At 45.8% G+C, this 11176-nt stretch overlaps 1 protein-coding gene across 1 annotated transcript; it reads right to left on the reverse strand.

Moving 5' to 3' along the window:
* Positions 1-214: 214 nt before the first annotated feature.
* On the reverse strand, positions 215-3468 carry psma1 (proteasome 20S subunit alpha 1). Its single transcript, XM_029154976.3, has 10 exons — positions 3360-3468; positions 2494-2538; positions 2304-2405; positions 1921-2024; positions 1728-1816; positions 1509-1579; positions 1265-1394; positions 1024-1103; positions 714-818; positions 215-454 (listed from the first exon to the last, which is right to left on the reverse strand). Exons 1-10 carry the CDS (start codon positions 3360-3362, stop codon positions 395-397), a joined length of 789 nt encoding a protein of 262 aa, XP_029010809.1. The 5' UTR covers positions 3363-3468; the 3' UTR covers positions 215-394.
* Positions 3469-11176: the final 7708 nt, after the last annotated feature.

Here is an 11176-nt window from a genome sequence, read left to right on the forward strand (position 1 = left end):
CCTGCATCCTTTTACCGTTAAACAAAGCTAAAGTGCCTGTTGGTCACCGCTGGGACCAGATCCAGCAGATGTCGCTAACAGGCAGATCAAAACTGTAAAAAAGCTGAGTCAAGCTCTGAATCGCCGCCTGCACTTCTTATAATCAAGATAATGAAAATGATTCTGTTGCAGTTTGATTAATTAGATCATTTACTGATGTAACAGAGGAACACAATTCAAAAAACTGAGTTTATTACTTGTGTAATGATTCACGTTACCCATACAAAAGCAACATCATACTGGATGATGTAAGCAGAGTATTTTTCATCAACAGCGTAGCAGGTGGCACATCACGACTCTCCCCTCTAAGAATTACAGTTGCAGTAAATGTCCGGTCGGTCGGGGATCTGCTGCCTCAGTGCTCCATGGGCTCATCAGACGCTGCTCTGGCAGGTTCATCTGCAGGCTGGACCACCTGACACACCGACACAAGAGTTAGGTTCAAATAAAAAAAAAAAAAGTTCCCCAAACTAAAAAGAGACCTACAAAACGCTAATGATGCATTCTGACAGTAACTCAAAACTAGAGAGCAAGTAAAGGCTGGCAGCACATTTTTCAGACTAATCCCATCTAGCACACTCTGCAGCACAGCTGCAAGAAAAAATGTAATTATTTATTCCCTTGAAAGAGGCCAAGCATGAGTCCAAACCAAATTGGATGGATTCTTGCAGTACCTTTCTCTGGGGCCTCTCCTCCAGGCCCTCCAGGAATGGAGCCACGTCATCATCATCATAAATGGTGAACTCCATGTCCTTTCCCACAATGCCAATGGAAACATTCTGAAAACATGACAAGTTCAGTTAAATATCTGCTGGAGGCCTCATTTAATAAACAACAACTTCAGCTACTAAGGTTGTTTTTAATGCCATTTTATCAAATATGAACCTAGTCCTGCACCTTCAAATCTATACAATTCCACATTTATTAAATGATACATTGTATATGCTTAGAACAAGATCAATTGAAACCAGAGCACTGGTGTACCTTAGTAGTGAGGTCCTGCTCAGTGGGGAGGGTTTCTCTCAGAGCACGGAGGCCATGCTGGACAAGATCATTCAGATTACCTGAAAAAAAAAACAAAAAAAAAACAGGGTAAACTGATGAGTCTTCAGTCTTGCTGTTAATCTTTCACTTGCTATTACGAGAAGGTGTTTTAAAACGTTCCCATTAGTGTTTCAGCCATAATAATAAACTTAAAACACTTAATACTGAAATTGTATCTTACACTCAGAGAACTTGTCCATGCACCTCTCCAGGTAGGTGCGTGCAGACTGGGAACGTGCTCCGATGGACATGGCTTTGCAGTCAAAGTAGTTGGCTGATGGGCAAGTCTGGAAGATGTGAGGTCCCATGTCCTATTTTACCCACAAGTACAAAAATAATAAGCATGGAGAATTATTTAAATAAATAAATATTTATAAACAAACAAGCAGACAAATAAATAAATAAATAAATAAATGTGATCTTACGTCATAGCCAGCAATGAGAAGCCCAACACCATAGGGCCTCCTTCCATACCGCTGTGTTGGGATTTGGGTTTCTAATTTTCCAGTCAAAGACCACTGTCGCTGCTTTTAGACCAAAATACATATTTGCAGACAGAGTAATGGCTACACATTTATATTAAAGTCAGCCATGTTTACGTAATTTATCATGTTAATAAAACCTTCACAGAGTTAAAAGGATACTGCTGCCAACAAGAGAGACAAGACGTGATGTGGGGAGAGGTCTGTCAAACACGAATCTTGAGTCCAAGCACTCCTGGCGCATAAAGTTACTATGGAAGATAAAGTGTCAGTATTATTCATAACCAATTATGCACTTTATCGTAGAGCTTTGATGAAGACCTTCATCTACAACATCACAGTAGTTGTGATCTACCAGAGCAGTCTGGCGTCAGCCGTCAATCCAGCAATGGAGATGCCGATGTGGTTGTCGACATTGAGAATCTTCTTCTGGTGGGCGGCCAGTTCAGACTGGGCTCTCTGGAGAAACATCAATTCATCATGGTCAGATGTTGTTTCAATATACTCTAAGCGCCCAATAAATTATACAGAGACTAATGTTCTCATATAACATGATGTATCAGGGGACAACAGTTGGAAGTGCAGCACTTAATGTGAGTAAAATGTATTATTTATGACAGCTTATTAAGAAGTAAACTTACACGTTTAAAGATAAAACTCTTTGACCCACATGATTTCAGTTTTCTTTCCTGTTCCAAAAGCATGAGAATCCTGACAGACGGGACGTGTCCAACGTACCTTTAATGCCACCAGGACTGCGTGCGTTCTGGATTTGAGTCCTACAGTAGCAGAGCCTTGTTTCACCGCCTCCATCGCATACTCGATCTGATGGATACGACCCTGCACACGTGAACATGGATCACACCGTCAACAACTCAGCCTAAGGACGTAAGCATTTAGATGTAGATAAAGGCCAACAGAGGCTCACCTGCGGGCTCCATACTGTCACGTCGTTGTCGTATTGATTGCGGAACTAAACAAAAGCAATCCATTATTTCACAAGTAATATCACAGGAATATGAAAAATATAAAATATCACAACGACGCTCACAGTGTTGTCCTGCATTGCCGAGGGTTTCCACGTTTACAGACAGGTTCTTACCAACTGAGCTCTATGTGCCTGTCTGGAGTTTTACTGTAGTTTAAATTACCAACATTAATAAATAATGAATGAGACATCGAGATGACTACATGTATCACTAAAGTCATGCGAAGTGAAGCAACGTAAGTCTTCAGCTTTCTGTACTAGTGGTACTAAAGCTAACTGTGGTGAGTTGACTATTACGGCTACAGAAACCAGTCAGAAACATTATTGTGAACGAATTATGTACTGGCCTCACAAATTAAAATGCTGGTTTAACAATAGCCAAGGAGGTGATGGGAATCGAAAGTAAAACATCTCCACTAGCCTATGCTAGCTACGTAGCTGGGTTAGCCTGCTAGCAGTTAAATAACCGATCAGCAATGCTTTGTTAATTCTCTCACTAAATGAAAGCAAGGCGCGTTAATTAGCAAGACGCTTTACTGTGACCTGTAAAACAGTCGTTAAAAACGCGCGTGATATATGCGGCATCAGTGCAGCTAACGTTAGCAGCTACTGAAGGTGTTTTGCTTACTCACAGTACAGTCAGAAGTTAGCTAGCTACCGCTAGATTCGCGTGAGTACCCGAACAAAGTTACGTGCGTTTTCTGATGTAACCTAATAGACACAGTTACTGTGCTATATATTTACTCATTAGACCTATCATTTTATATAAAACCGACCAATGTGTTTCAAATTTAATTCACGCTTACCATGGCTGCTGCTAACAGTATCACGACTCTGCGCCTCTGCGGAAATCCTGATTTGATTGTTTTTCCTGAGCGTGACGTCAGAGAAAAGCAGTCGATCCCTGATACAAAACCAGTGACCGATTGATTTCCACCTTAGTCCCGCGGTTATTACAATACTTAATATTCAATACAAATACAAATATTCTACCCAGTAAACTCCAGTTCACTATACGTTATTCTAGTCATAACTACTATTAATACATCATATTTGATTGAATGCCTCTCTGCCATTGAACGGAATGGCAGAGTGGAGTTTTAAAATTAAAATAATAATAATGTGAAATACACAACCTAATCGATTCAGTTTTATTAAGTTTACGTTAATTGGACAGCTGGATCCATTCACTGTAATTTTCTTTCTGATTTCCTGCACTGAACCTGAACAATGCTACAGCATGAGCACAAGATGGCAGCAGTAAATTAGAACAGGACCGTTGCTTCCTCTGCGGCCCTCAGGACTCACACCTCAGTCTCTGCCCTTATTGTCAAAAGGTTCTGGAAGGAAGTTGATAAACTGTCCAGCATGAGAACCTGGCTATTTTTTTATGCATGTTCAAGTTGTATGTGTCAACATCGGACGTGAGTCAGCTTAGTCCATTAGTAGATATAATTGTAACTTAGCACAGTTTAAATTAGATTGTGACTTTACTGGTAAATATTACATGACTGAACATACAGAGCAGCAATATAATCAAAAGCATGTCATACTAAGCCTTAGCTTTCTACTTTTTCTGTTTGCACTTTATTTATTTGAAGCAGCCACTAATGCTTCTTTGATGAATAATTGAAGGGGGAGTGGAAACAGCCTGAACTGCTTTAGTCCACTGATAGAAATGTGAACTCATAAAATGGACAACATTCCCTTTTTGTTGTTCCTCTGAACGACGCTGTGTGCTGTGATAAATGCTGATCTGTCGGCTGCATCGTGTCATAGGACTTCAATAAACTGTTTTGTGAAAAGACACTGAATGGTTATTTTTAAGAGTAGCAAAACTCCTATTAACAGATTAAAATGAGAGATCACAATGAAGACTGTTATGGGAATTGAGGTGTAACTTCCTGCTGCTGCATCTGATCTTTCAGAAATTACAGGTTAATCGTGTTGCTAGAGGAAACCACGTGAGCAGTTCATAGGATTTATTCTAAGGCAGATTTTCTTTCTCTTCTCACCTTTTTCCCTGTGTGCACATTTTACCTCATGTCATCATCTGTGTGAATGGGACCCAGTAGAAAAGTCATAGTCGGTGTTGTGTTAGTGGAAAAGCTGGATATTTTTAACTGGTTCTTGTGTGCAGCAGAGCCACATGCGGACGGTGCCGACAGGCGTTTAGTGGGTTTTCAACCAGCGACGCTCCCCCTGCTTCTTCAGAACCTCTCCTTTAATGTGCACATCCTCGGTAGCTCAGACACATTTGTTCAATCCAAACGTATTTTTAGAGCTCCTGTCACCTTCTGTGCTCGTGTGCCTCTGCAGACGATAAATGTCCACTGATAAGTTTCATCCTCTCTCATGTCCAGCCCTGCTTTTAAGTTTTTTTCTCTGTTAATAATATCCGATGTACCCTTGATCCAGGAGGAGGGGGAGATGAATTAGTAGGCCTGTGCTGACGAGCTCTGCAGCTCTGCCAAGGCAGCGGCAGCACGGCGGCGGCCATTACATCAGCGCCAACCTCCTCCTTTGTGATTGAGATTATAGAAGCAATGCTGAGCTCAGCATGTTTTTTTCCTGGGGGCCTCATTTACGTCTGCCAAGAGGCCCCCCCATTTAATTTTTCAAATGGAGTGCAGTCTGAGTCACTGTGTGACGGGTCCAAGCCACAGAGGGAGGAGCAGAGCAGAGGCCCAGTCAGTTTGTCCTAATCACATGTGGAAAAGAAAACACCCGCTCATATCTGTGTTTTTCCTTTGAACAACCTAATGTGTGACGAAACACAGACACTTTTACTTTGGGACTTATGTTCCCATTTGCAGTTTTTACCTGAGCATGAATATTTTTTATTAATATAGAAGCACTCATGGCTCCTGAGTAAGTAGCTACAATTCCTTAAATCCCATCCCACCCTTTGTTGCTATAAATAGGCCAGTGCTGGGTTTTAGACTGAACTAATGGGCCCGAAAGGTGCCAGCTCTGCCAAGGTTGCATTAAGCTGGCAGTCGTCCTGTAACAAGCCAGGTCAAAGGTCAGCAGCCTCACAGCAAACAGAGGAAAGCCATCGGAAAACGGTGTCGTCAGGATGTCGTCAGTGCCTTCAGTAGCTACGGCACAAGGCACTGAACCTTAGTACAAAACGGATGATTTAAAACAGCATCTTGAATAATGTCAGCAGCTACACAGACAGTTTCATTTCTCTGCTGATTAACATCGAGGCACCCACTGATCCACGTCTGCATCACACACTGGTGTTTGAGCCTCTACAGCTGTGAGTGGTGAAAAGTGGCTAATACGCAAAGCTGTAAGGAAAAGTGCAGCGCTGGGGGAACTTTCAGTCATCATATTAACAGTACTCATAATTTTTCCATCCATCATCTTTATTGTTTTAATGCCAGGAAATGTGGCCACACCAGAGCTGAAGAACCAGAATCCATCACTTTAATGTTCTGACTAGACCTGACCACAACTCAGAGCAGATGCTACTGGTTGGAGACATTTTTAACCAGCCAAAAAATTATTTTCCAAATAGTTTTTTATAGGATACAGTGGTTCTGACCGTGGGTAAATCCCACATGATGGATACGTCTCTGCTCTCATCCAAATACAGAAACTGACAAATAGTTTGTCTTACTTTCTGTCCACCTCCTAATCAGACTGATCAAATTAAAATCCTCCTCTAAGTGATAGAGTAGTTTATGAATTAGTTGAGGCCATTTTGCTGCTGGTCTTAATCACAGCGGCCTTGTTGGTCATGGAGAGACAGATGTTCTGTCCCAAACCTTCTGACATGAATCAGCAGAGAAAAGAAAGAAAACAGGAAAGGATCCAAAGATTCAGTTCAAAGTAGATTTTGAACCAAAACACGACAGTGAGCAACAAAGAGTCAAAACTGACTGAAATATCTCCCTAATGTAGAGTTTGTAACAACTTGCATGAAGTAAAGAGTGAGTAGAGCGTCTGTGAAGCCTCGCCCGGTGGTCGCGTCATCAGCTTCATGCTGGGATTCATCCGTGAAGAGTGCGTACGACGGAGTGAGCATGACAGCAAGAAAGGACAGCGAGGCCTGTCAATCAATACAGACACAGACGAGCTGGAGCGCAGAGGACGTCTGCTTCACAGCAAAAGGTTACGTGGCTTTGATAGTCATGATATCTGACTGCTGGACTTCTGGGCCGCGACGTGTTTGTGTGTCTGGAAGGAATCAGTCCAATCACGTCAAGTTTTATACAGTTTTCCTGAGTTTTTGGAGTCGGGGAACTTCAGCGATTTGGCCCCTGACAGACAGGAGGCGACGCCGTGGGCGTGTGATCAAGTGTTGTTCCACAGACACCTGGCTGCTCCAGCAAACCTATTCATTAAAGCCACATAATGGCCTCTTGTGCTTCAGGATCCATCACGTCACAGTAATGGCTTTTACGAGTGAAGAGTGCTTTTAACTGCATTTGACTGATTGGAAAAACTGCCCCGTTTACTGGTGAGCACAAGAAAATGAACACGCCTTATTAGTTTCACGTCCAGACAAGGCAGAGCAGTACCTAGACTCAGGTGTGTGAATGTGAGACCCAAGAGACGAGCTCAGGTCGTGATTTGATGGTCACACAGAACAGAGAGAAGAGAACGCTTCAGAAAACACACACCTCCCAAAGGGAGCTACGACAATCAGTCATTGACACATAAATATATTTACCCATTAATGAAAAGTCCCCGTCTCGTTTCTGTGTAACTTGAGCCTCTTAGCGGCACCGAGAGCCAGAAGTGTCCGGCTCCCACTGTGGCTCTGCTGCAGAGGCAGAAATGATGGCACATCGTTGGGCCGGAGCCAGGCTTTATAACCGCATAACGTTTAACTTTCTATAAATACCGCGGGACGCAGTCCAAGTTGATCAAGTGTGATTGAATCTGAAATGACTCCAAAGTCCAGAGCCAAGTTTCCTTGAGATGCTTGGGAGGAAGTGCTCGTCTGAGCCCAGCTTTGACAGACCACTGGCCTGAGTCACGCCACGCGTCCTCAAACGCAGACCCAAGCGGCTGCTGCTGGGTTACGGTTTACAAAGGCAGTGGTGGGATTTCAGCTGGCGGAGCAAGAACGAAGGCAGATGTGTGTTTAATACGAGGGATGCGTTTAAGACTCCAGAAACTCCTGCAATTAGCTTTTACGCAGCACGTTTTCTGGCCCAGTGTCTGAAAGCGGCCCACGACGCGGCCGAACCGCGGCGCGGCGCTGGTTCTGGCCGTGCACACGACCGGACCCTGCGGCCTCCTCGCTCCCTGGCGTCACACTGAGCGTGGGACTTAAAACGCCATGCGACCGAGCTTCACTGTGCTGGACCTGCACCGGCGCCACTGCATCCAGTCCAGCAGGCAGCATCGCCTCCGTTCTGCTGGGCCCATTTTCACCATTCGTGCTTCATTCCTTGGTGGCTAATCATGACAGATAGGCCTCCCAACGGAAGCCTAGCGCAGCCTCTTCTTAGTGTTGCTCTGTCCGTCCTCAGCGTCTGTAAGTGTCCGGCTATCGATCGCCGCCATGTCTCTCTTTACTCTTTGCTTCTCCTTCTTAAATAAATGTGGGCACAAGCGAGTCCAGCGCTCGGCCGCTGATGTCAGAGCCGGGGACTCGACTCTCTCCCACGCTGATTGATGCTTTGAGGTTTCAACCATTCAGAGCAATCTCCCTAATGTCTGGGGACGCGCGGCAGCCGCCGGCTGGAAGCTCAGAGGACGCTCTGTTCCCTCCTTGACATTTCACATGCGTCCTGAGCTGGTGACCTGCTGCACCTGCCTCGCATCCTCCCTCCAGCCCGGTTCTGACTAACCCGCGCAGGTGCTTAAACACAGCCCCCGACTGCGGATGGAAAACCACAAACTCCACCACTTGAACTTGTATTTAATCAGGTGGCGAGGCCTCTTTGTGGTGGCAAGCCACTGATTAGATTTGGAGATTGAGGGCCATTACAGGAGGCTGCAGTTAGATAATGACTTAAGTGCTGCTACGCCTCCTTTCTCTCCAGGAAGTGATTTATCTGGATGGACTTGGCCTTAAATGACTGGGAGGTGCCCACTCGTGAGCGGTGCCATTCATAGATCATATCACTGTGCTCTGACCCGATCAACACTGTCCTCCAAAGGCATCTGTGGTTCAGTGAGACCGTAATGCTGCTCGTACTCCGGGATCCAGCCTTTGTCTGATACGTTACTTGTTGATGCTAGTTGACTGTCTCTGCCCTCACTCCAAACGCTCGAGGCAGATGACCGCCCACATCCAGCCCGGTAATCGCCGTAGTGGTTAGAACTGGACCTGAGTCCGGGTCCGGGTCCTTTGGTCCTCCAGGTCTCCTTCTGTGGGGGTTCTGTCCATGTTCTCAGGGTCAGTGAACATGAATGTATAGATGCAAAACGATCTAGTAGCAATAAATGGATAAAACAGATTATCACGTTCACACGCAGTCAATAACAAATGATGAAGTTTCATAGAAAGGAAGCTTCAGAAGGCGTCTCGATCCCACATGGAGCCATCTGAGGCCACTGACTGATCACCTGCATTTCCCAGGACGCCGTTCATCAGGTCACTGGTGAGAATTGTCTCCATTTATCTCACTGCAGCTATTGAAAACCAGTGGTTGTAAATCGTTCTTCCATTTCCAAACAGCCTCGTTAGTCTGGTTTTCGTCATTTGTTTCATCAGTTATTGAAAGGAAAACCGCAGACATTCATCGAAGAGCCATTATCCGATATCAAGCTAATTTCCCTCTAATTGAGGTGTGTTCGTGGAGACAACAATGGGAGCAGCTGCTGGTCGTGGCCCTTGAACACACAGGACTATTGTGGTTTCAGATCACAAAGAAGCAGCGAGGCCTTCAGCGCGTGATGTCACTGTCTATTTGTCCGCTCACGTCGAGGACGCGATGCCGCGTTTTATAAGGAGACCAGAGCAGAGCGGTGCCACTCAAACATAAACGTACCTGCATATGGTTCAGAACGGGTCCCTCTGGTGCAGGTCTAACCCACAGCTACAGGAAACACTCAAACCGGATCACATTGAATGCTGGTCTGTCCTGCTGCAGACTGGAGCGAGCCGGACCAGTGGGCCCAGTGGGCCCAGTCTGCTGGGTCCTCTTATGGCCAGTTCAGTTTACTGGAGGTGATAACAGGCACCTGGATGACGACGCTGGCTAAATAAAGCCAACACGTGAGACCATGGCCAGTTTATCTCCAAGGAATATCAAATGAAATGTTCAGCATCTTCTGGAAGGTCAAGAAGCCCAAGCCCAGCTGTGGAAACCCTGCGATCTAAGCAGCAGGTAGAGCAGCCGGACCTGGTGCCGTCTACTCAGCCTGATTTAGTGTCTGACATGGGAGAGCCGCGGCTCAATAGCACTAAAAGGCTCATCCCGTCTAATGGGCTTCTTCTGTGATGCAGACGAGGAGTGGCCACCAACCCCCCCGCAGCTCACATATCATCCTTCACACAAACACACACACACACGCACACACGCACACGCGCACACACACGCACACACGCACACACGCACACACGCACACACACGCACACACGCACACACACACACACACACGCACACACGCACACACGCACGCACACACACACGCACGCACACACGCACGCACACACACACGCACACACGCACGCACACACGCACACAGACGTACACTCATGTACACATGCATGCACACACAGACACACGCACGTGCACACACACACACACACACACACACACGCACACACGTACACACTCACACAGGCACGCATGCACACACGCACGCACACACGCACACACACAGACACACGCACACACGCTGGACTGTGCACCCATTCATTCTGCTCTCGGGAGCACACACACTAATGAAAAGGAAGGGAATTGAGAAGATGGTGCACTACAAACAGTTGTGTAATTGCTTTTGAGAAACGGCTCCTGTCAGAGGCTGTCATCGATTGGTTTCTGCAGAGGACAACTCGTGTGTGGGAGGAGGCAGTGATCATTACTGGACTGATGCTGGAATCACTTTATTAACTCAACCAGCTTCACTCTGGTCAGTGGAGAAGCTGTCGATCCCACACTAACCGGGCTTTTATTGCAAACTCAGATCAATACAACACACATTTAAGTTGTAGCACGCAGGAAAGTTTCATAATGTAGCTGATGTGAGTAGAAGAGATGTGGAATAAGTTCATCTCCCCCAAATATGCCTGGGATCAGATCGACAACAAGCCGATTCCATCAAGTGATGGTCAGTGGGTGTTGAGCTGGAGCAGCGTTATGAATGAAGAGCCCAGACGTGCGTCACTGTGTAGTAGACGTCCCTCCCCAGCAGATGGCCCCGCCTGCATAGCTCCGCTGACAGGGTGGTGGTGGGGAGGGGGGGGGGTGCTCTGGTGGGGACTTTATCAGTTTGGCATTTGAGACATAGCACGCAATTTTTGGAAGGTTCTTAAAATATTTATTGCTGGTGATGCTTGTCTACGAGCGCCGGTTTGCTGTGCTTCCTATTTAATTAATGACATCAATGCAAATTGGGGAAAGCAAATGGTCCAAATGACTGGTGGGTTTTGTGAATGGAGCACTGACTGGGGAATGACGTCAGCACAAAGCCATATCCCTGATTAGTG

This window comes from Betta splendens, chromosome 6 (genome assembly GCF_900634795.4).
Source record: "Betta splendens chromosome 6, fBetSpl5.4, whole genome shotgun sequence".
Taxonomy (NCBI): domain Eukaryota; kingdom Metazoa; phylum Chordata; class Actinopteri; order Anabantiformes; family Osphronemidae; genus Betta; species Betta splendens.

Bases quoted from the DNA above. Each gene is read 5' to 3' on its own strand.
- psma1 (XM_029154976.3), bottom strand. The intron at 2,406-2,493 runs GTGAGCCTCTGT...TCACGTGTGCAG, and splicing joins TGACAGTATGGAGCCCGCAG to GGTCGTATCCATCAGATCGA. The intron at 1,104-1,264 runs GTAAGATACAAT...TTTTTTTTTCAG, and splicing joins CATGGACAAGTTCTCTGAGT to GTAATCTGAATGATCTTGTC.